General features: G+C 40.2%; 1 protein-coding gene across 2 annotated transcripts in view; it reads left to right on the forward strand.

Moving 5' to 3' along the window:
- Positions 1 to 965: 965 nt before the first annotated feature.
- Positions 966 to 26,110, forward strand: part of LOC128703388 (regulator of G-protein signaling 10) — a 45,823-nt gene continuing 20,678 nt past the window's right edge. For both annotated transcript variants that reach the window (XM_053798020.2, XM_053798021.2), the window contains exons 1-3: positions 966 to 1,102; positions 3,846 to 4,035; positions 6,772 to 6,942. In XM_053798020.2, the coding sequence (XP_053653995.1) occupies positions 3,868 to 4,035; positions 6,772 to 6,942 (339 nt within the window). In that variant the 5' untranslated portion in view covers positions 966 to 1,102; positions 3,846 to 3,867. The remainder of the gene's footprint in view (positions 1,103 to 3,845; positions 4,036 to 6,771; positions 6,943 to 26,110) is intronic.

Below are 26,110 nucleotides of genomic sequence, written 5' to 3' on the forward strand. Positions count from 1 at the left end.
TCCTTAATCTTGTCCCCCAGGATGCGACCCACACCAGTCGACTAACACCCAGGTACCTATTTGCTGCTAGGTGAACAGGACAATAGGTGTAAGGAAACGTGTCGGAATTTCCACCCGCCGGGAATCGAACCCGGGCCCTCCGTGTGTGAAGCAGGAGCTTTAGCCACCAGGCCACCGGGGTTTACAGGTTTTGGGTATTTTATGGTTTACATGTTATAAAATACTAATTACAGAGGGGGCCACTAGGACACCTAGCATGGCTAGGCATTTCGAGCAAACTGAGATTAATTCTTAACATTAAGTCCTCAAGTGCGGAGAACACTGGTCTAATGTCACCATATCCTCAAAAGAAACTGTTATATAATGAGCAATTCGGGGATTTTGTATAGATTATATGCTTAAGACTGCACAATTGAGTTTACTAAATAATTGTCGAGTTTATACATTCCATCACATAAGTTATATAAGGCATTTTTATCGTGTTTGTGAGAGAGAATTCAATTATGTTCCTTTGAATAAAGCAACTATTGGGTACAATGGCCTGAGCTGCTGCCTACCCCGGCAGGTGCTGGTTGGCTGGCTGTGGCTGGGCTGGCTGGCTGACTAGCTAGCTAGCTGGCTGGCTAACTAACTGGTTGGCTAGCTAGCTGGCTGGCTAAGTAGGTGGTTGGCTAGCTAGCTGGCTGGCTAAGTAGGTGGTTGGCTAGCTAGCTGGCTGGCTAAGTAGGTGGTTGGATAGCTAGCTAGCTGTCTGGCTGGCTAACTAGCTGGTTGGCCAGCCAGAAAGCTAGCTGGCTGGCTAACTAGCTGATTGGCCAGCTAGTTAGCTGTCTGGCTGGCTAACTAGCTGATTGGCCAGCTAGTTAGCTGTCTGGCTGGCTAACTAGCTGATTGGCCAGCTAGTTAGCTGTCTGGCTGGCTAACTAGTTAGCTGTCTGGCTGGCTAACTAGTTAGCTATCTGGCTGGCTAACTAGTTAGCTGTCAATGGCCCTTTTAACCTAACAACAACAACAACATTCTCATCACAGTAAATACAGTCGTTTTTCACCAACATTTTCCAAGGTTTTTCACCTTTATTAACCTCTTAAGCTGTGTTATATGGTAAGTTTAACACCTATGCTATGTTATGTTACATATGTGATGTCTTATAACATATGTATATATCCTGAAATATAGCTATATAGCCACTAATATATAACTGCAGTTAGAGTGAGCCTTCCCGTCCCTCGGATCAAACCTGTTATCCTAGGATCAATGTTGTTATCCCAGTATCAAACTTATTATCGCAGGATCAAACTTATTATCCCAGGATCAAACTTATTATCCCAGGATCAAAGATGTTATCCCAGGATCAAAGATATTATCCCAGGATCAAAGATGTTATCCCAGGATCAAAGATGCTATCTCAGGATCAAAAATGTTATCCCAGGATCAAAGATGCTATCTCAGGATCAAAAATGTTATCCCAGGATCAAAGATGTTATCCCAGGATCAAAGATGTTATCTCAGGATCAAAGATGTTATCCCAGGATCAAAGATGTTATCTCAGGATCAAAAATGTTATCCCAGCATCAAAGATGTTATCCCAGGATCAAAGATGTTATCCCAGGATCAAAGATGTTATCCCAGGATCAAAGATATTATCCCAGGATCAAAAATGTTATCCCAGGATCAAAGATGTTATCCCAGGATCAAAGATGTTATCCCAGGATCAAAAACGTTATCCCAGCATCAAAGATGTTATCCCAGGATCAAAGATGTTATCCCAGGATCAAAAACGTTATCCCAGCATCAAAGATGTTATCCCAGGATCAAAGATGTTATCCCAGGATCAAAGATGTTATCCCAGGGTCAAAGATGTTATCCCAGGATCAAACTTGTTATCCCAGGAGCTGTGTGTGAACCTCACGGGTTTAGTGCTCCTAGGTAATGTGTAGTTGAAGTGGTGCCAGGAGCTGTGACTCGACCCCCAGCAAGGACAGCTAGACCAACACAGTATCCTGGGCTATTCTGAATTTTCTTTAATTATCCTGGATTTTCCTGAGTTATTCTGGGTTATCTTGGATTTTCTTAAGTTATCTCCAGGTATCCTGGGTTATCCTGGATATTCTTAAGTTATCCTGGATATTCTTAAGTTATCCTGGATTTTCTTAAGTTATCCTGGGTCATAAGAACATAAGGAAAAGGGAGCACTGCAGCAGGCCTACTGGCCCATGCTAATCAAGTCTAACTCACACCCACTCATGTATTTATCTAATCTGTTTTTAAAGCTACACAACGTTTTAGCCTCAATAACTGTACTCGGGAGTTTGTTCCACTCATCCACAACTCTATTACTAAACCAGTACTTTCCTATATCCTTCCTGAATCTGAATTTTTCCAACTTAAAACCATTGCTGCGAGTCCTGTCTTGGTTAGATATTTTTAGCACATTATTTACATTCCCTTTAATTATTTGTTTTCCAATTTTACACCTCAGTCATATCCCCCCTAATTCTACACCTTTCTAGAGAGTGCAGATTCAGGTCCTCAGTCTATCCTCATAGGGAAGATTTCTGATACATGGGATCAACTTTGTCATCCTCCCCTGTACGTTTTCCAGAGCATTTATATCCATTCTGTAATATGGTGACCAGAACTGAGCAGCATAGTCTAAATGAGGCCTAACCAAGGATATACAGAGTTGAAGAACAACCTGAGGACTCCTATTATTTATACTTCTTGATATGAAGCCAAGAATTCTATTCACTTTATTGCGAACACCTACTCATTGTTGTCTTGGTTTTAGATTACTGCTAACCAGAACTCCTAAATATTTTTTGCAGTCAGTGATATTAAGATCTACATTATTTAGTTTATAAGTGTTATGGTTATTTACCTTTCCTCATCAAAATGAATTTGATGGCCCGTTTTGGTGTCATCGGCAAACTTGCTCATGTCGTTATTTATTCCCTCACATGTTGTTTATGTAAATTGTGAACAACAAAGGACCCAACATTGACCCCTGTGGAACACTGCTTGTGATGTATCCCCACTCTGATTTCTCCCCACTTATGCAAACACTCTGTTGCCTATCTGTCAGCCATGCCTCTATCAAGGAAAAAAATTTCTCCTATTCCATGTGCTTCAACTTTTCTCATTAACCTCCACTGTGGAACTCTATCAAAAACCTTACTGAAATCTTGACTCATGAAATCGTAATGACACAATTGCTGGCCAGCAATCTCCAAATGTAGATTTATGATTTTTTTTACATAAGAAAGCATGTAAAATCATAGATCTACGCTCGGAGCGCTACGCGAGTGAGCATAGATCTATGTTTGGACAGTTTAAGGGTTAATTTCTTTATTTGTCTGAAAACCACATCACTAGTGACTGTGAAAGTTCGAACAGTGCAAATTTTGATTTAGTGCGGAATTAATTAATGCTAGATTTATTTCCAAAAATTCTTCAGATCACATGCAAAAATTACATGTACTGTAATTTGAAAAGTGCGACCACTCCACAGAATTTGTTTTTAGGACTGAGACCTGACTGTACCATTTTTAATTTTTTTATGAGGTACAAATAATGTCGTTTACATGTAATGAAATGTTGGTGGACAACAGAGGACAAAGGCCACCAATCATGGAACTGTCCATTAGTGTTCCAGTCATGACCCAACAGTATACACCTGCTATTACCGGCCACCCGCTTCCCCCTCAGTTAGTCTGCTATATGAAGGATTTACCGTATTGAACTTTTTAAAAAAAGTGACTATGGAATGTCCGACATATTACCTTCATGGTCGCCGCCAGGATGACAATTATCCAGAATAATTATTAAAAATCATTCAATTTTCCAGCTGTTGGTCCATCGCATCCGTCATGAGTTCTACCAAGAAAGATGAAAAACCAAAACCGGAGGATGCGAAGAAGGATAAGGATAAGGAGAAAGAGAAAGAGAAGGTAGATAAGGCAAAAGCAGAGAAGAAGAAAGTTCCGACTAAGGTACAGCTGGAGAAGTGGAGTTCTTCGATAAATTCTTTATTAGCCGTAAGTACAAGACTACTGGTAGCTACTATAGGTACAGTACCTATCCTAGTTACTACTACATCCTAGTTACTGCTACAGTATCCTAGTTACTGCTACAACATCCTAAGTCACTGCTACAACATCCTAGTTACTGCCACAGTATCCTAGTTACTGCTACAATATCCTAGTTGCTGCTACAGTATCCTAGTTAGTGCTACAACATCCTAGTTAGTGCTACAACATCCTAGTTACTGCTACAGTGTCCTAGTTACTGCTACAATATCCTAGTTACTGCTACAATATCTTAGTATCCTTGTCTCTGCTACTGTTAACAACAAGCTACTAAATATTGCTACAGTACCTGGATGACGACCAACTCACTCACTCTTAACATATTGATCAATGGTTAACCCATTACAAGACCCACTGAGGGCAATTTTTTTTGTCTTCACCTTGACTGTAATTTGAAATTTCAGACCCACATCCAACATGGCCAGGAAGGTCTCCAAAACAGTAGGCATCCTCTCCAGTATATGGTATTATGTACCCCAAATGGCACTACTTACATTATACCACTCTCTAATCTACCCTTACCTCACCTATGGTATTAGTGCCTGGGAATCTACTACAGCTAATCACCTTAAACCATTAATAACCCAACCAACAACTGCTGTGCAGATTATCACCCATTCCTGTGCCAGTCAGCACACCCCTCCATTCTTCAAGAGTTTGAACCTACTTAATATACAAAATACAGTAGGACTCCCGTATCCACGGGGGATGCATTCCAAGGACCTGCCGCAAATACCAAAACTGCAGATAGTAGCGCACCCTCTGTCTTTTTAGTTTACATACATAATTATTATAAAATTTAATTGATAAATTATGTACAATAAATGGAGAATTGTCACTTTTTCACGGTTTCTCTTTAGACTTTGAAGAACTCCACCATCACTACTTTTTGCCAGGTTACCACCTGGAGAAGACCTGGGCTGGGACAAGACTGGCAAACCTACTACAATACATCACTACTTTTGCACTTTGAGACCATTATTAAGCAAAATTAAAGGTTATTTTCAAGCCATGGATAACTGAAACTGCAGATACATACTGGGACTGTGGATATGTGGGGTCCTACTGTATAGTCTCTCCTCACTTAACGATGTACTCGTTTAATGGCTGCTTGGACTTACGACCAGCTCTTTGACCAATATGCATACCTAAGTAATGTACAGTATATTAGAGCTGATTTCCTCTATTCTGTTTATTGCACTATACAGTACACTACTGTATAAACACTTAAAAATACAGTGGACCCCCACCTTACGATATTATTTCATTCCAGAAGTCTGTTCCAGTGCCGTTACCGACCGGATTTGTTCCCATAAGGAATATTGTGAATTAGATTAGTCCGTTTCAGACCCCCAAAAATACACGTACAAAAGCACTTACAAAAATACACTTACATAATTGTTCGAGTTGGGAGCTGATTGTAAGGCGGGGGTCCACTGTGTACTATAAATATTATAAATGCTGCAAAGGTGACATTAAAACCAATATCTAATGATTGTAGTAGTAGTAGTAGTGGAGTCAGTCAAATACTAAGAAAGAGGAGCACTGCAAGGGAGCTAGGGGCCCACAAGGGAGCTAGGGACCCACAAGGGAGCTAGGGGACCCACAGAGGGTAGGAGCAAGTACACAGAGGGGGGGGGGGAATAATGAAAGAACAAATACCCAAGGCAGAAGAAAGAAAACCCAAAGGAAAAAGAGGAAAGGGGAAGAGGGAGAAGGGTAAAAAAAAGAATCAGGTTAAGTCACAGGTGTTCTGAAGTTTGGAGCATTTTACAATGTAATGGGAAAGGAAGACATCTACAGAGACAATGCCACGACTAAGATTCATACAAGGAAAGTTGTGAATAAGGGTGTATAAATGGTCCAAATCGGACCGAAACTTTGTTGTAAGCTCCTCTCTTCTATGTGCGGGTTATTTGTGTATCACTACCAGTATAGTATGCTCCTTGCTTAATAATAATAATAAATAATAAAATAAAATAATAAAATTTTATTTCTTTGCTAAGGTTACATTTCATAATTTGAATGGTACAAAGACAACCACTGTCATGCCGGGGCATTTCGGGCAGACGTAACCTAATACACCTACCATCCGACTTGCGACCTGCTCGACTTACGACCTGCTCGACTTACGACCTGCTCGACTTACGACCTGCTCGACTTACGACCTGCTCGACTTATGACCTGCTCGACTTACGACCACTCGACTTACGACTGTGTTTTTTATGCTAAATTTCTGGGAAATAAACAACTATTTGTGTTGTACACAGTGTTTATCCTAAACCTTACAGTATAAATACAGTACTAACAACATAAAAAGTAAAGTAAAACATGAAATACCAAAATAAAACAATAAAATAAAGCCATTACAAAAATGTTTTGTTAATATTCAGTAGTAAAGTTCGACTTACGACCATTTCGACTTACGACCGGTTTCTCGGAACCGAACTCGGTCGTAAGTCGGATGGTAGGCGTATTCAATATTTTACTCTATTAACGACCAATTCACTTACCGACCTGCTCTTAGGAATGGAACCTCGTCATTAAGTGAGGAGGGGATGTACTCACATTCTTGTAGACAATAATTGGATAAATCGTCCTCTGTCTTTATCCCATATATGAGAGATTTTTATGCCTTATTAACCATACATGTCAAGATATAATTAACAGTTTGAAACATTCTAGGATCCAGAAGGTGTTGCAGTGTTCCGGGAATTTCTAGTAGAGTTAGAAGCAGATGGAGAGGAAGGTGAACACACAAAGTACATTGATTTCTACATGGAGTGTGAGGAGTATAAAGCAAGATTTAAAGCACTCGAAGATAAAGCCAAAGAAATCTTCGATGAATATCTCGCGGTGAGTATTAGCCTGTTTATTTTTGCTAACATATTAAGGGAAGGTGACCTGTAAAAGAAGAAACATTATCACCATCATTCATCCAATCACTGTCTTGTGTGAAGCATCCCTGAGAAATTGATAGACTATTCTATCATTCTTTGTTATACTGCTACTTTTTTTTTTGTAGTATACTTCAAATTATAGATATTAATACAGTATATATAATTCACGTTATTGCTGTTTGCTTTTGTGATTTGCAGAGCTGTTGGAGTGTGAGCAAGGTAGAGTTTATGAAGGGAGTCAGGGAAACCAGTTAGCTGGACTTTGAGTCCTGGAGGTGGGAAGTACAGTGCCTGTACTCTGAAGGATGAGTCTGGATGTTATAGTTCTGGAGGTGGGAAGTAGTGTCTGTATTCTGAAGGATGAGTGAGGATGTTATAGTTCTGGAGGTAGAAAGTACAGTGCCTGTACTCTGAAGGATTGGTAAGGATGTCACAGTTCAGAGTCATCTGAACAGTGACATCAGCATACTTACAGCAAGACAGTAACTGAGCGAATAATGGTAAATGCGTTTCTTCTTTTTTAGTATGTTTAAGTAATTTAAATGATGATTATATATATATTTTTTTTTGTTTGTTTTTTTCAACAAGTCGGTCGTCTCCCACCGAGGCAGGGTGACCCAAAAAAGAAAGAAAATCCCCAAAAAGAAAATACTTTCATCATCATTCAACACTTTCACCACACTCACACATTATCACTGCTTTTGCAGAGGTGCCCAGAATACAACAGTTTAGAAGCATATACATATAAAGATACACAACATATCCCTCCAAACTGCCAATATCCCAAACCACTCCTTTAAAGTGCAGGCATTGTACTTCCCATTTCCAGGACTCAAGTCCGACTATATGAAAATAACTGGTTTCCCTGAATCCCCTCACTAAATATTACCCTACTCACACTCCAACAGATCGTCAGGTCCCAAGTATCATTCGTCTCCATTCACTCCTATCTAACACGCTCATGCACGCTTGCTGGAAGTCCAAGCCCCTCGCCCACAAAACCTCCTTTACCCCCTCCCTCCAACCCTTTCGAGGACGACCCCTACCCCTCTTTCCTTCCCCTACAGATTTATATGCTTTCCATGTCATTCTACTTTGATCCATTCTCTCTAAATGACCAAACCACCTCAACAACCCCTCTTCTGCCCTCTGACTAATGCTTTTATTAACTCCACACCTTCTCCTAATTTCCACACTCCGAATTTTCTGCATAATATTTACACCACACATTGCCCTTAGACAGGACATCTCCACTGCCTCCAACTGTCTCCTCGCTGCTGCATTTACCACCCAAGCTTCACATCCATATAAGAGTGTTGGTACTACTATACTTTCATACATTCCCTTCTTTGCCTCCATAGATAACGTTTTTTGACTCCACATATACCTCAACGCACCACTCACCTTTTTTCCCTCATCAATTCTATGATTAACCTCATCCTTCATAAATCCATCCGCCGACACGTCAACTCCCAAGTATCTGAAAACATTCACTTCTTCCATACTCCTCCTCCCCAATTTGATATCCAATTTTTCTTTATCTATATTATAGGTAGTAGGTTGGTAGACAGCAACCACCCAGGGAAGTACTACCGTCCTGCCAGATGATTGTGAAACAGAAACCTGTAACTGTTTTGCATGATGGTAGGATTGCTGGTTTCTTTTTCTGTCTCATAAACACGCTAGATAACAGGGATATCTTGCTACTCCTACTTACACTTTGGTCACACTTCACAGACACGCACATGCATATATATATACATACATCTAGGTTTTTCCCCTTTTTCTAAATAGCTCTTGTTCTTTATTTCTTCTATTGTCCATGGGGAAGTGGAAAAGAATCTTTCCTCCGTAAGCCATGCGTGTCGTATGAGGCGACTAAAATGCCAGGAGCAATGGGCTAGTAACCCCTTCTCCTGTAGATATTTACTAAAAAAGAGAAGAAGAAAAACTTTATAAAACTGGGATGCTTGAATGTGCGTGGATGTAGTGCGGATGACAAGAAACAGATGATTGCTGATGTTATGAATGAAAAGAAGTTGGATGTCCTGGCCCTAAGCGAAACAAAGCTGAAGGGTGTAGGGGAGTTTCGGTGGGGGGAAATAAATGGGATTAAATCTGGAGTATCTGAGAGAGTTTGAGCAAAGGAAGGGGTAGCAGTAATGTTGAAGGATCAGTTATGGAAGGAGAAAAGAGAATATGAATGTGTAAATTCAAGAATTATGTGGATTAAAGTAAAGGTTGGATGTGAAAAGTGGGTCATAATAAGCGTGTATGCATCTGGAGAAGAGAGGAATGTAGAGGAGAGAGAGAGAGATTTTGGGAGATGTTAAGTGAATGTATAGGAGCCTTTGAACCAAGTGAGAGAGTAATTGTGGTAGGGGATCTGAATGCTAAAGTAGGAGAAACTTTTAGAGAGGGTGTGGTAGGTAAGTTTGGGGTGCCAGGTGTAAATGATAATGGGAGCCCTTTGGTTGAACTTTGTATAGAAAGGGGTTTAGTTATAGGTAATACATATTTTAAGAAAAAGAGGATAAATAAGTATACAAGATATGATGTAGGGCGAAATGACAGTAGTTTGTTGGATTATGTATTGGTAGATAAAAGACTGTTGAGTAGACTTCAGGATGTACATGTTTATAGAGGGGCCACAGATATATCAGATCACTTTCTAGTTGTAGCTACGCTGAGAGTAAAAGGTAGATGGGGTACAAGGAGAATAGAAGCATCAGGGAAGAGAGAGGTGAAGGTTTACAAACTAAAAGAGGAGGCAGTTAGGGTAAGATATAAACAGCTATTGGAGGATAGATGGGCTAATGAGAGCATAGGCAATGGGGTCGAAGAGGTATGGGGTAGGTTTAAAAATGTAGTGTTAGAGTGTTCAGCAGAAGTTTGTGGTTACAGGAAAGTGGGTGCAGGAGGGAAGAGGAGCTGTTGGTGGAATGATGATGTAAAGAGAGCAGTAAGGGAGAAAAAGTTAGCATATGAGAAGTTTTTACAAAGTAGAAGTGATGCAAGGAGGGAAGAGTATATGGAGAAAAAGAGAGAAGTTAAGAGAGTGGTGAAGCAATGTAAAAAGAGAGCAAATGAGAGAGTGGGTGAGATGTTATCAACAAATTTTGTTGAAAATAAGAAAAAGTTTTGGAGTGAGATTAACAAGTTAAGGAAGCCTAGAGAACAAATGGATTTGTCAGTTAAAAATAGAAGAGGAGAGTTATTAAATGGAGAGTTAGAGGTATTGGGAAGATGGAGGGAATATTTTGAGGAATTGTTAAATGTTGATGAAGATAGGGAAGCTGTGATTTCGTGTATAGGGCAAGGAGGAATAACATCTTGTAGGAGTGAGGAAGAGCCAGTTGTGAGTGTGGGGGAAGTTCATGAGGCAGTAGGTAAAATGAAAGGGGGTAAGGCAGCCGGGATTGATGGGATAAAGATAGAAATGTTAAAAGCAGGTGGGGATATAGTTTTGGAGTGGTTGGTGCAATTATTTAATAAATGTATGGAAGAGGGTAAGGTACCTAGAGATTGGCAGAGAGCATGCATAGTTCCTTTGTATAAAGGCAAAGGGGACAAAAGAGAGTGCAAAAATTATAGGGGGATAAGTCTGTTATTTTCATATAGTCGGACTTGAGTCCTGGAAATGGGAAGTACAATGCCTGCACTTTAAAGGAGGGGTTTGGGATATTGGCAGTTTGGAGGGATATGTTGTGTATCTTTATATGTGTATGCTTCTAAACTGTTGTATTCTGAGCACCTCTGCAAAAACAGTGATAATGTGCGAGTGTGGTGAAAGTGTTGAATGATGATGAAAGTATTTTCTTTTTGGGGATTTTCTTTCTTTTTTTTGGGTCACCCTGCCTCGGTGGGAGACGGCCGACTTGTTAAAAAAAAAAAAAAAAAAAAAAAGTCTGTTGAGTATACCTGGTAAAGTGTATGGTAGAGTTATTATTGAAAGAATTAAGAGTAAGACGGAGAATAGGATAGCAGATGAACAAGGAGGCTTTAGGAAAGGTAGGGGGTGTGTGGACCAGGTGTTTACAGTGAAACATATAAGTGAACAGTATTTAGATAAGGCTAAAGAGGTCTTTGTGGCATTTATGGATTTGGAAAAGGCGTATGACAGGGTGGATAGGGGGGCAATGTGGCAGATGTTGCAGGTGTATGGTGTAGGAGGTAGGTTACTGAAAGCAGTGAAGAGTTTTTACGAGGATAGTGAGGCTCAAGTTAGAGTATGTAGGAAAGAGGGAAATTATTTCACAGTAAAAGTAGGCCTTAGACAAGGATGTGTGATGTCACCATGGTTGTTTAATATATTTATAGATGGGGTTGTAAGAGAAGTAAATGCGAGGGTCTTGGCAAAAGGCGTGGAGTTAAAAGATAAAGAATCACACATAAAGTGGGAGTTGTCACAGTTGCTCTTTGCTGATGACACTGTGCTCTTGGGAGATTCTGAAGAGAAGTTGCAGAGATTGGTGGATGAATTTGGTAGGGTGTGCAAAAGAAGAAAATTAAAAGTGAATACAGGAAAGAGTAAGGTTATGAGGATAACAAAAAGATTAGGTGATGAAAGATTGGATATCAGATTGGAGGGAGAGAGTATGGAGGAGGTGAATGTATTCAGATATTTGGGAGTGGACATGTCAGCGGATGGGTCTATGAAAGATGAGGTGAATCATAGAATTGATGAGGGGAAAAGGGTGAGTGGTGCACTTAGGAGTCTGTGGAGACAAAGAACTTTGTCCTTGGAGGCAAAGAGGGGAATGTATGAGAGTATAGTTTTACCAACGCTCTCATATGGGTGTGAAGCATGGGTGATGAATGTTGCAGCGAGGAGAAGGCTGGAGGCAGTGAAGATGTCATGTCTGAGGGCAATGTGTGGTGTGAATATAATGCAGAGAATTCGTAGTTTGGAAGTTAGGAGGAGGTGCGGGATTACCAAAACTGTTGTCCAGAGGGCTGAGGAAGGGTTGTTGAGGTGGTTCAGACATGTAGAGAGAATGGAGCGAAACAGAGTGACTTCAAGAGTGTATCAGTCTGTAGTGGAAGGCAGGGTAGGGGTCGGCCTAGGAAAGGTTGGAGGGAGGGGGTAAAGGAGGTTTTGTGTGCGAGGGGCTTGGACTTCCAGCAGGCATGCGTGAGCGTGTTTGATAGGAGTGAATGGAGACAAATGGTTTTTAATACTTGACGTGCTGTTGCAGTGTGAGCAAAGTAACATTTATGAAGGGGTTCAGGGAAACCGGCAGGCCGGACTTGAGTCCTGGAGATGGGAAGTACAGTGCCTGCACTCTGAAGGAGGGGTGTTAATGTTGCAGTTTAAAAACTGTAGTGTAAAGCACCCTTCTGGCAAGACAGTGATGGAGTGAATGATGGTGAAAGTTTTTCTTTTTCGGGCCACCCTGCCTTGGTGGGAATCGGCCAGTGTGATAATAATAAAAAAAATAATATATATATATATATATATATATATATATATATATATATATATATATATATATATATATATCTCCATGGGGAAGTGGAACAGAATTCTTCCTACGTAAGCCATGCGTGTTGTAAGAGGCGACTAAAATGCCAGGAGCAAGGGGCTAGTAACCCCTTCTCCTGTATAAGTTACTGAATTTAAAAGGCGAAACTTTCGTTTTTCCTTTTGGGCCACCCCACCTCAGTGGGATACGGCTGGTGTGTTGAAAGAAAGAATATTATATATATATATATATTATATATTATTATATATATATATTATATATATATATTATATATATATATATATATTATATATATATTATTTTATTTTTATTATCACACCGGCCGATTCCCACCAAGGCAGGGTGGCCCGAAAAAGAAAAACTTTCACCATCATTCACTCCATCACTGTCTTGCCAGAAGGGTGCTTTACACTACAGTTTCTAAACTGCAACATTAACACCCCTCCTTCAGAGTGCAGGCACTGTACTTCCCATCTCCAGGACTCAAGTCCGGCCTGCCGGTTTCCCTGAATCCCTTCATAAATGTTACTTTGCTCACACTCCAACAGCACGTCAAGTATTAAAAACCATTTGTCTCCATTCACTCCTATCAAACACGCTCACGCATGCCTGCTGGAAGTCCAAGCCCCTCGCACACAAAACCTCCTTTACCCCCTCCCTCCAACCCTTCCTAGGCCGACCCCTACCCCGCCTTCCTTCCACTACAGACTGATACACTCTTGAAGTCATTCTGTTTCGCTCCATTCTCTCTACATGTCCGAACCACCTCAACAACCCTTCCTCAGCCCTCTGGACAACAGTTTTGGTAATCCCGCACCTCCTCCTAACTTCCAAACTACGAATTCTCTGCATTATATTCACACCACACATTGCCCTCAGACATGACATCTCCACTGCCTCCAGCCTTCTCCTCGCTGCAACATTCATCACCCACGCTTCACACCCATATAAGAGCGTTGGTAAAACTATACTCTCATACATTCCCCTCTTTGCCTCCAAGGACAAAGTTCTTTGTCTCCACAGACTCCTAAGTGCCCTGCTTTACGGCATTTCACTTTACGGCATTCCGCTAATACGGTCATTTCAAATTATGACCAAAACTCGCTATACGGCTCCCCCCACCTGACTTTCTAATATGGTCACCGCGCCCCACCCTGTTTGTTTACATTCTTCGTGAGCTCAGTAAGCACTAAGTCTCTCCATTTTGTCTGGAAACTCCAAAATTTCAAATGTTTTTAAAAGTTATTTCATATTTTATATATACTCTGATAATTATACTTATGTATACCTGTACTTAAATAAACTTACATACTGTGCTGGCATGCAGGTACACATTAAAATCAGTAAGAGTGTCTTATGTCTCCAGACGTCATATTAGTAATGATAATAATAATCATCGAGTCTCATTTAAATGTCGTATATTACGTTAAATACACATTTTCATTAATCCATCTATGATATTTTTTCAAAATTATATAATAAACACGATACATAACATAAAAAGATGATAAATACACCCCACAATAGAATAAACATAAATATGAGATGTAGTAGCAGACGACTTGCACAAGTGACGCCATATTAGAAATGATGATAATAATAATAATCACCGAGTCTCATTAAATGTTGTATATTACGTTAATATACACATTTTCATTAATCCATCCATTATATTTTTTTCAAAATTATATAATAAACACGATACATAACATAAAAAGATGACAAATACACCCTACAATAGAATAAATAAACAAATATGAGATGTGGGAGCCAGATAACTTGTACAAGTGATGCCAAGAATAACATTTTCTCTAATCTAACATAAGAGAAAATGTGTTACTGGGGGTAACTGTAGAAAATTATTCCTTAAGTATGTATGTAAGTTTATTCAGGTATACACAAATACAGTTACATAGATTATCATACATAACAACATATGTGTAGAGAACCTAGGATAACCCAACAATGTCAGAGTGACTTATTTCCATTGCCTTCACTCAGAGCGTCATTTCTTCTCAAAATGATGTTACATGAGAATGGGAGTGTTCTTCTTTATTTATTCTACCGTATCAATGTAGAGACAACTTGTACACAATGTAACTTGTACACAAACCAGACGTGTACACTTTGTTAACAAAACTTACCTTCGGCTGGTTTGTTTACATAACTCTGCGCCTGTCCCCTCTCATGTACTCATTCTTTCTCTCTCTCATTTATTCGTTTTATCTCATTTACTTACTCCTGACCCTACATTAAGACTACAAATATTTTAAGGTAAGTAATGAGTGAACTGTATATACATTTTATCGCTCTGGGATGCTTAAATATCATAGAATTGTATGTGTGGGTGGGGTGGCCTGGTATGGTAGCCTGGCTGACTACCATACATACCACACTTGATTTCTTACAATAAATACTACTTGTCTCACCCTAGATTAAGACTATAAATATTTTAAGGTAAGTAATGAGTGCATTATGTGTGTATTGTACTTTTTTATTGTTTTTTGATGCCTGGTTCTATTGCTAACTTAATATATGTTAGTGTAAACTTGTTATCTAGTGTTTGTATGCATTTGTAAGTGAAAAAAAAAGGGTGTTCCACTTTACGGCGGTTTCTGCTTTACGGCGGTAGCCTGGAACCTAACCAGCCGTATAAGTGGGGCCCTACTGTATATATATGTATGTATATATATATATATATATATATATATATATATATATTATATATATATATATATATATATATATATCGTAAGTAGTAGGTTGGTAAACAGCAACCGTCCAGGGAGGTACTACCGTCCTGCCAAGTGAGTGTACAACGAAAACCTGTAATTGTTTTACATGATGGTAGGATTGCTGGTGTCTTTTGTCTGTCTCATAAACATGCAAGATTTCAGGTACGTCTTGCTACTTCTACTTACACTTAGGTCACACTACACATACAAGTACAAACATATATATACACACCCCTCTGGGTATTCTTCTATTTTCTTTCTAGTTCTTGTTCTTGTTTATTTCCTCTTATCTCCATGGGGAAGTGGAACAGAATTCTTCCTCCGTAAGCCATGCGTGTTGTAAGAGGCGACTAAAATGCCGGGAGCAAGGGTCTAGTAACCCCTTCTCCCGTATAAATTATTTTTTATTATCACACCGGCCGATTCCCACCAAGGCAGGGTGGCCCGAAAAAGAAAAACTTTCACCATCATTCACTCCATCACTGTCTTGCCAGAAGGGTGCTTTACACTACAGTTTTTAAACTGCAACATTAACACCCCTCCTTCAGAGTGCAGGCACTGTACTTCCCATCTCCAGGACTCAAGTCCGGCCTGCCGGTTTCCCTGAATCCCTTCATAAATGTTACTTTGCTCACACTCCAACAGCACGTCAAGTATTAAAAACCATTTGTCTCCATTCACTCCTATCAAACACGCTCACGCATGCCTGCTGGAAGTCCAAGCCCCTCGCACACAAAACCTCCTTTACCCCCTCCCTCCAACCCTTCCTAGGCCGACCCCTACCCCGCCTTCCTTCCACTACAGACTGATACACTCTTGAAGTCATTCTGTTTCGCTCCATTCTCTCTACATGTCCGAACCACCTCAACAACCCTTCCTCAGCCCTCTGGACAACAGTTTTGGTAATCCCGCACCTCCTCCTAACTTCCAAAGTACGAATTCTCTGCATTATATTCACACCACACATTGCCCTCAGACATGACATCTCCACTGCCTCCAGCCTTCTCCTCGCTGCAACATTCATCACCCACGCTTCACACCCATATAAGAGCGTTGGTAAAACTATACTCTCATACATTCCCCTCTTTGCCTCCAAGGACAAAGTTCTTTGTCTCCACAGACTCCTAAGTGCACCACTCACTCTTTTTCCCTCATCAATTCTATGATTCACCTCATCTTTCATAGACCCATCCGCTGACACGTCCACTCCCAAATATCTGAATACGTTCACCTCCTCCATACTCTCTCCCTCCAATCTGATATTCAATCTTTCATCACCTAATCTTTTTGTTATCCTCATAACCTTACTTTCGTTTTTTTCTTTTTGGGCCACCCTGCCTTGGTGGGATATGGCCGGTGTGTTGAAAGAAGAAAGATATATATATATATGACTAGAATTGTTAATGCAGTCTAGATAACTCTAGTAACATCATATATCAAACAGCATTTACATAATCTAATCCTAAACTAGGCATTATCATTTGACGAGCCTGGCCCATGGCTAGGCTCCGGGAGTAGAAAGACTCCCAAAGCTCATCAAAGGTAGCTAGTTTTAAGTCCTAGCTTTAAGCTGCTCATCTAGTCAACTCTTAGTTCTAACTAGAATTAAGCTTAGTTTATGTTTGGCTATTGTACTGTAGTAATGTGATTATCTGCAATATTCTAAAATTGTTTTGTGTAAGTTCTTGATGTTCTAGTTGCTATTGCTTGCTATTTTATTATGATGAATGTTGCTGTGAGCTCTCATGTTCAGTTCTGAACAACTGTTCATTGTTATAGTATAGTTGGACTTGTCATAATTGTTCAAATTGTTATTCAGAATGGTTGTTGTGTGTGTGTGTGACCAGTTATCACCGCAAGGTTGGGAATCATGGCAGGATGATAGTGACAAGTCTTCCTCTGATCATCCAGAGGCTGGTAAGATGTGAAGGATCATTACAGTTCATTTTCATCATGGGAGTGTGAACATTGCAGTTCATGGTGTCATGAGAGCTGTGACGTTCCTACACTTCCAGCAAGAAAGCTATTGAATGAGCAATGGTTAATACATTTCCTCTTTTTGCTGCCTCATTATCCCCAAACTTTACAAGATATTAGGCCCACGAGAAGTGCCTTCACTAGTTTAACATCCTTATTACACACACCGTACCCATGGTGTGGCCGGTGGTCAAACATCACCCTGCACGATAGGCAGTTTACAGAGCTAACAAATTATTTACACATTTACGACCTGTTTACAATTGTGTCACATCACGTGGCCAGAATGTGAGGTAATGAATGTCTCGTTTAGAAATGGACTGGGCCGGGGGGGGGGGCATTGACCCTGGAACACCCACCAGGTATACCCCTTTAGATGTGTGTCTTATTCTCTAAATTTTCTTGTAAAAGGTAAGTCAACTGTAGATATAAATGAACATGTACTCCTATGAACCCTTTTAAAGCCTAGTTCCTAGGCCTATTGTGTATCCATATTCTCTTGTGCTACCCTCCATAGGATGGATATGACAAATACACAAAACAAGCACTCTTATGAAGCTCCTTTATATATAGTCAATTCTCTTATAAAGTTCCTCTATATACAGTCAGTTCTCTTATAAAGCTCCTTTATATAGTCAGTTCTCTTATAAAGTTCCTCTATATACAGTCAGCTCTTACAGAGTTCCTCTATATGCAGTCAATTCTCTTATAAAGTTCCTCTATATACAGTCAGTTCTCTTATAAAGTTCCTCTATATACACAGTAAAATCCTTTATAAATATGAATGAAAATTTAATAGCAGGTATAACACCTTGCTACTTAATATGGAATGTACTTTTTCAGTCGAGCTTTTTAAGAGACTCTCTTATAAACGTTAACTGAAAAGGCACATGTCAGAAGTAGTGAGGTGCATGGAAGTTGATTTTGAGAACAAAATACACCTACCATCTGACTTACGACCTGCTCGACTTACGACCACTCGACTTACGACCGTGTTTTTTATGCCAAATTTCTGGGAAATAAACAACTATTTGTGTTGTACACAGTGTTTATCCTAAACCTTACAGTATATAATACAGTACTAACAACATAAAAAGTAAAGTAAAAAATGAAATACCAAAATAAAACAATAAAATAGACATTACAAAAATGTTTTGTTGATATTCAGTAGTAAAGTTCGACTTACGACCATTTTGACTTATGACCGGTTTCTCGGAACCGAACTCGGTCGTAAGTTGGATGATAGGTGTAGTCAGTGTTAAGAGTCCTTCCTTGGTTTCGTCCAGATAAGCCAGAAGGATGCTGAGAGCTTAGTTGAATACATCTTGAAACATCTAGAGGATGGAATGGAGCTACAAGATTGTCGGTCACAGTGCTATGACAACGCTGCTGTGATGGCTGGACACAGAAGTGGTGTTCATCAAAGAATAAGTGAAAAAAATAACCTGGCAGTGTTTATGAATTGCGACAATCACTCGCTCAACTTGATGAGTGTACATTAAGCCAGGCAGGATACAATGGTCACGTTTCTTGGAACCATCGAAGTTCTCTATGTATTCTTCTCTTGTTCAACACAGCACTGGGAAAAACTAAAAAATGCCATGCCTGTGGTTGTTAACCCTTTCAGGGTTGGTGCCGTACTAGTATGGCTTGCACATCAGGGATGGTGCCGTACTAGTACGCATAAATTCTAGCGCCTTCAAATCTAGCGAGAGAAAGCTGGTAGGCCTACATATGAAAGAATGGGTCTATGTGGTCAGTGTGTGCAGTGTAAAAAATCCTGCAGCACACAGTGCATAATGAGAAAAAAAAAAACTCCGACCGTGTTTTTGGTTTAAAACAGTGAATTTGCAGTGTATTTTCATATGCTATTTATGGTTGTATTCTAGTTTTCCTGGTCTCATTTTATAGAATGGAAGACACATTACAGAAACTGAGATGATTTTGATTGGTTTCACAAAGAAAAGTACAGTGGACCCCCGGTTTACAATCAGCTCCCAATGCGACCAATTATGTAAGTGTATTATGTAAGTGCATTTGTATGTGTATGTTTGGGGGTCTGAAATGGACTAATCTAATTCACAATATTCCTTATGGGAACAAATTCGGTCAGTACTGGCACCTGAACATACTTCTGGAATGAAATAATATCGTAAACTGGGGGTCCACTGTACCTTGAAATTGAGCTCAAAGTAGCAGAAATGTTCGATTTTTGCCAAAGTTCAAAAGTAAACAAATCATGCCATGCGTCCAATACACGTCAACTGGTGAGTCTAATATTCTTTCACAAGTACGCTGATATTATTTATACCATTTCTACACTAATGCAGTAGTCTACATAATGATAAATCTTCTGTTTTTTGTGAGAATAAAAATTCAAAGTGGAAAGCAAAAGAAATGGAACAGAGGCCTGGGGACATGACAAATGAACAGAGGAAATGTTATTTTAGTGCCAGAAATGTCTGTCTTGTTTATTCTGGACCCTATTTGGAAATTGGCATCTTTTGAAATTTGTGTGAAATTGGCAAAATTGCCAATTTCTGACCACTTTATTGGATAGTTGAAATCAGTAAATGGGCGGTTTCTTGTACTAATTTGATAGAAAAAATGGAGTTCTTGCAAAATAGTTATGATTTTTGTTGACTGGTACATTGGAATTGGCCGAAAATAGTGCTCAAAGTGGGCGAAATCGTCGATGCGTAAACATCGTAGAGACCGCTAACTTCGCGAGAGCATAATTCTGTAAGTTTTCCATCAAATTTCTTACTTTTTGTGTCATTATGATTGGGAAAAGATTCTCTATCATTTCATAAGAAAAAATAATTTTTTTTTTCGAAAAATTTCCGACCCTGAGAACAAGTTTAGGAGAGGTCTACCGACCCTGAAAGGGTCAAGTCAGAGTCTGAAACCAGGTGGAGTGCAAGGACAGAAGCAGTAAAGCCCATCAAGAAGTATCTAGAGAAGATACTTCAAGTTCTCCAGGACATGACATAAAATGAAAACAAGACCCGTACAACAAGGAGTGATGCAAGGCAGTTATATTATTGCATGTTGTGTTATGATTTTTTAGATTTGCTAGGATTTTGGAACAAAATACTCATTAACATTGACTGCATGAATTACCATGATGCTGCCCTGGATTTGAAAACCCTCTAAAATCATTTTGATGATGAAAGAGAAGTGTTGGTCAGTGAGTCACTCGAAGAAAGGCTCAGTTTACCTGGAGTTTACCTGGAGAGAGTTTCGGGGGTCAACGCCCCCGCGGCCCGGTCTGTGACCAGGCCTCCTGGTGGATCAGCGCCTGATCAACCAGGCTGTTGCTGCTGGCTGCACGCAAACCAACGTACGAGCCACAGCCCGGCTGATCCGGAACTGCCTTTAGGTGCTTGTCCAGTGCCAGCTTGAAGACTGCCAGGGGTCTGTTGGTAATCCCCCTTATGTGTGCTGGGAGGCAGTTGAACAGTCTCGGTCCCCTGACACTTATTGTATGGTCTCTTAACGTGCTAGTGACACCCCTGCTTTTCATTGGGGGGATGGTGCATCGTCTGCCAAGTCTTTTGCTTTCGTAGTGAGTGATTTTCGTGTGCAAGTTCGGTACTAGTCCCTCTAGGATTTTCCAGGTGTATATAATCATGTATCTCTCCCTCCTGCGTTCCAGGGAATACAGGTTTAGAAACCTCAAGCGCTCCCAGTAATTGAGGTGTTTTATCTCCGTTATGCGCGCCGTGAAAGTTCTCTGTACATTTTCTAGGTCGGCAATTTCACCTGCCTTGAAAGGTGCTGTTAGAGTGCAGCAATATTCCAGCCTAGATAGAACAAGTGACCTGAAGAGTGTCATCATGGGCTTGGCCTCCCTAGTTTTGAAGGTTCTCATTATCCATCCTGTCATTTTTCTAGCAGATGCGATTGATACAATGTTATGGTCCTTGAAGGTGAGATCCTCCGACATAATCACTCCCAGGTCTTTGACGTTGGTGTTTCGCTCTATTTTGTGGCCAGAATTTGTTTTGTACTCTGATGAAGATTTAATTTCCTCATGTTTACCATATCTGAGTAATTGAAATTTCTCATCGTTGAACTTCATATTGTTTTCTGCAGCCCACTGAAAGATTTGGTTGATGTCCGCCTGGAGCCTTGCAGTGTCTGCAATGGAAGACACTGTCATGCAGATTCGGGTGTCATCTGCAAAGGAAGACACGGTGCTGTGGCTGACATCCTTGTCTATGTCGGATATGAGGATGAGGAACAAGATGGGAGCTAGTACTGTGCCTTGTGGAACAGAGCTTTTCACCGTAGCTGCCTCGGACTTTACTCTGTTGACGACTACTCTCTGTGTTCTGTTAGTGAGGAAATTATAGATCCATCGACCAACTTTTCCTGTTATTCCTTTAGCGCGCATTTTGTGCGCTATTACGCCATGGTCACACTTGTCGAAGGCTTTTGCAAAGTCTGTATATATTACATCTGCATTCTTTTTGTCTTCTAGTGCATTTAGGACCTTGTCGTAGTGATCCAGTAGTTGAGACAGACAGGAGCGACCTGTTCTAAACCCATGTTGCCCTGGGTTGTGTAACTGATGGGTTTCTAGATGGGTGGTGATCTTGCTTCTTAGGACCCTTTCAAAGATTTTTATGATATGGGATGTTAGTGCTATTGGTCTGTAGTTCTTTGCTGTTGCTTTACTGCCCCCTTTGTGGAGTGGGGCTATGTCTGTTGTTTTTAGTAACTGAGGGACGACCCCCATGTCCATGCTCCCTCTCCATAGGATGGAAAAGGCTCGTGATAGGGGCTTCTTGCAGTTCTTGATGAACACAGAGTTCCATGAGTCTGGCCCTGGAATGAAATATTGAAGTTGAAAGACATCAGAGACAAAAGAAACGAATGGCAGATAAGAACTTGAGAGGCACTGAGTTAACAGCCAAGGAGGAACTGGAAAGAGTCATGAAGGAAACACTCAACAGTCTTCACAGAGAAATGGATGAAAAGTTTGCTCATTTGCACAACACTAGCACCAAGTCTTGGTCCCTTCTCGGTGTCAAGAGATTGTGTTACAGCACCAACAGTAATGACCAAAAGAAGAAGTGCAAAAATTTGGGAGAATTGTACAGCTCTGATGTTGATGGACAGCAGCTATATAAAAAAATTTTGGACTGCAGAATGTTGCTATCAAGTCTGGCCAACATGAAAATATCAAGACCTGAAAAGCTCGAATTTATTATTCAGTATGGAGGCGAGAGCGTCTTCCCCAGTCTTCACATTGCTATTCAAATAACGCTAACCATCGTGGGTTCCATCACCAGCTGCGAGAGATCATTCAGCAAGTTAAAGCTAATACGGTGGACCCCCGGTTTACGATCAGCTCCCAATGCGACCAATTATGTAAATGCGTTTGTATGTGTATGTTTGGGGGTCTGAAATGGACTAATCTAATTCACAATATTCCTTATGGGAACAAATTCGATCAGTACTGGCACCTGAACATACTTCTGGAATGAAATAATATCGTAAACCGGAGGTCCACTGTACTTTCATATTTGAGAGCGTCCATGGGTCGAGACTATGATCTTGCTCTGCTGAGTGTAGAAAGGGAAGAAACTGACAGCTGAATTTGACCACAGCATTAGTGAAAGCAGGGAATGTGCAGTTGTAATTTTCATGTAGTGCCATAATTTGTTAATTAAAAGATTAATGAGCTTGACTTGTATTTTTGAGCTGATTTTATGGTAAAGTTATCTAAAATATAGGTAGGTGTCAGATGTTTGGACACGGCACAATTTCAGTGCTTGCCATAGGCGTTATTTTCCCTAGATACTCCCCTATACATGTATAGAGGAACTCATAAGAGAACTGACTGTATATAGAGGAACTTTATAAGAGAGGTAACTGTATAGAATGGAACTTCATAAAAGAGGTGACTGTATATAGAAGAGCTTTATAAGAGAGTTAGCTCTGCATTTTAAGGTCATCAATGGGTGAGTAACAGTGGTTTACACTCTAGTGGAATGTTGGTAAGTGTCAGTGTAGTACACAGTAGAGCAGCAGTAGGGAAGGTTTTACACTTGCAAATGCACAAAACTGCAGACATCTGCCACTGACACCGGAGGTCTTGCAAGCCAGAAACAACCAACAAATTTAACGCAGTTGACAACATTGCTGGTGTGACGGAGCTTGCAAGTATAACACTCAAGTTACCATACTTTATTATGGAACTTTGAGCCTAACATGAGTACCAGTGACTGACAGTGTTGCCATGAGTACCAGTGACTGACAGTGTTGACATGAGTACCACTGACTGACAGTATTGACATGAGTACCACTGACTGACAGTATTGACATGAGTACCACTGACTGACAGTATTGACATGAGTACCACTGACTGACAGTGTATTGACATGAGTACCACTGACTGACAGTATTGACATGAGTACCACTGACTGACAGTGTTGACATGAGTACCACTGACTGACAGTATTGACACGAGTACCACTGACTGACAGTATTGACATGAGTACCACTGACTGACAGTATTGACATGAGTACCACTGACTGACAGTATTGACACGAGTACCACTGACTGACAGTATTGACATGAGTACCACTGACTGACAGTATTGACATGAGTACCACTGATTGACAGTATTGACACGAGTACCACTGACTGACAGTATTGACATGAGTACCACTGACTGACAGTATTGACACGAGTACCACTGATTGACAGTATTGACACGAGTACCACTGACTGACAGTATTGACGTGATTACCACTGATTAACACTACTGACATGAGATTATGATTGAATTTTTGGTTTTATGTGGCCTTGCATGGCTTTGTGTTTTTTGTGGTTTTTGTGTTGCTTTGTGTGGTTTTAAGTGGTTTTGTGTGGTTTTTGTGTAGTTTTTGTGTGGCTTTGTGTGGTTTTGTGTGGTTTTGTGTGGTTTTTGTGTGGTTTTGTGTGGTTTTGTGTTTTTTTTTGTGGCTTTGTGTGGTTTTGTGTGGTTTTTGTGTGGCTTTGTGTGGTTTTTGTGTGGTTTTTGTGTGGCTTTGTGTGGTTTTTGTGTGGTTTTTAATGCCCATGTGTGTTTTTTAATGGCCTTATGTGGTTTTTATTGAGTGTTTGCTTGTATCACTTCAATCACAATCTACAAATATCTATGGAACTCCCCTCCCCCCCTAAAAAAAAAAAAAACTACAGTGAACCCTTTTAAAAACCTCCTCTAGTTACACCAGACTGTGTGATGGTTGATTACTACCAGACTTATACTGATACCATCAAAAGGAGTCAGTACTGATGTTGATACCATCAAAAGGAGTCAGTACTGATGTTGATACCATCAAAATTAGTCATTTATTACAAAATGCAATAACCATGCAGTATAGACATCTCCAGAGAATACTAGAAGGTCAACTTATTGATCTCCATCTAGCATCTAGCCTGTTTCTAGTTTTGTAACAGTTTGTACAAAGAATATTCTAGTCTAGTTATCCTTAAAATTTAGAGAAATTTCAGTAGTGCTTTGGGATCACGACTGGTAGAACATAAACTAACAAAATATTTAAGATCTTTAATACAAAAGTTATCTAGGTGGTTATTCACAAAATTTATATATTTGGAATAATTTAGGATATAAGCTATACTTCTCTTGTAATGCAGTGCTAAATTATACATATAGAAGTAGTATAGTGGTGAGGGCACATTTCTTAACAGGACGACTCTCAAGTATACTGTCTGGTATGTTGATATCAAGTGTATAAGAATAATACTAGTACTGTACGTATGTACAAGTGTGTGTGAGAATATATGTATGTGCTCAAAGTGCTCATTTAGTCTCAGTAAGACTTGACTCGTCTGTGACTTAAACAGTGATTGACAAAAAGTCCTCAAATACAAAATGCAATAAGGCATTCAAACAGTGTGCCTGAACAATAAGACGAACCATTCGCCAAACAACACTAACGTACCAAGCAGCAGCACAGCGTCAGGAACAAGAAGACAAAGCAATAACCCTAACTGGGGACCTTCAGCAGATCCACCACAAAAGGCATAAAACTCCCTTAATACTGAATCTAAGTTCAGCACTACCAAATCCCCGACTATGACGGTGCGCAGATGCCACACAAGGTTGTTCAGAGGCTTTAGCTTGGGACTAAGGTTGATCAGTGTGTCTCCGTGACACACAACCTCAGCAAAGCATCAAAAATCACTAAGTCTGAACAATACTTTGTGAACAGAGTTAGAGTTACAAGAAGTATGCTTTGGATCTCCAGCAGAAACATACTCTACCAAAAACAAGAGTCTAAATCACGGACAAACAACCAGAGAGATGAGAGCTACAGGAGAGATGCCTCTTGTAGGGGAAGTAGCTATAGAGAGAGATGCTTTTCAAGCAAGAAGCAGATCAAGAGAGAGAGAGAGGAAGGTAAGGACTGGAGCTACAATGTCAGGTGTAATCACGTGACTAGCCCGTGCTTATGCGAGCGACAGCGCCTCACAAAACTGCCTAACAAGTGGGCAAGTATTTAGCAAGGTAGTTTGCAAGTGCGAGATGCTGAACACCACAAATGATGTAGTTGAAGTTCTAACAACAAGGGGGTGGCACAGCCATATACTACTCAGACCAACTAGAATGTATCACTAATACTTGCACAAGGGATGAACATGGGGAATATATAATAGCTAAATTCAAATCCAAATACCTACAAAAACCTCTCACATTGATAAACATCTACAGAGTTCCACAGTCAAACATTAGCCAATTTAGTCAAAATCTAGGAAGTATGATAACTGATGCACGCATGAACAAAGATCACTTACTACTCTCAGGTGACTTCAATATAAATCTCCTGCAAGACCAGGACCCACACGTTACTGAATTCACAAACACACTGAGTAACTGTATGTTACTACCAACAGTAACAAAACCTA

The sequence above is a fragment of the Cherax quadricarinatus genome, chromosome 93 (genome assembly GCF_038502225.1).
Source record: "Cherax quadricarinatus isolate ZL_2023a chromosome 93, ASM3850222v1, whole genome shotgun sequence".
Lineage (NCBI taxonomy): Eukaryota > Metazoa > Arthropoda > Malacostraca > Decapoda > Parastacidae > Cherax > Cherax quadricarinatus.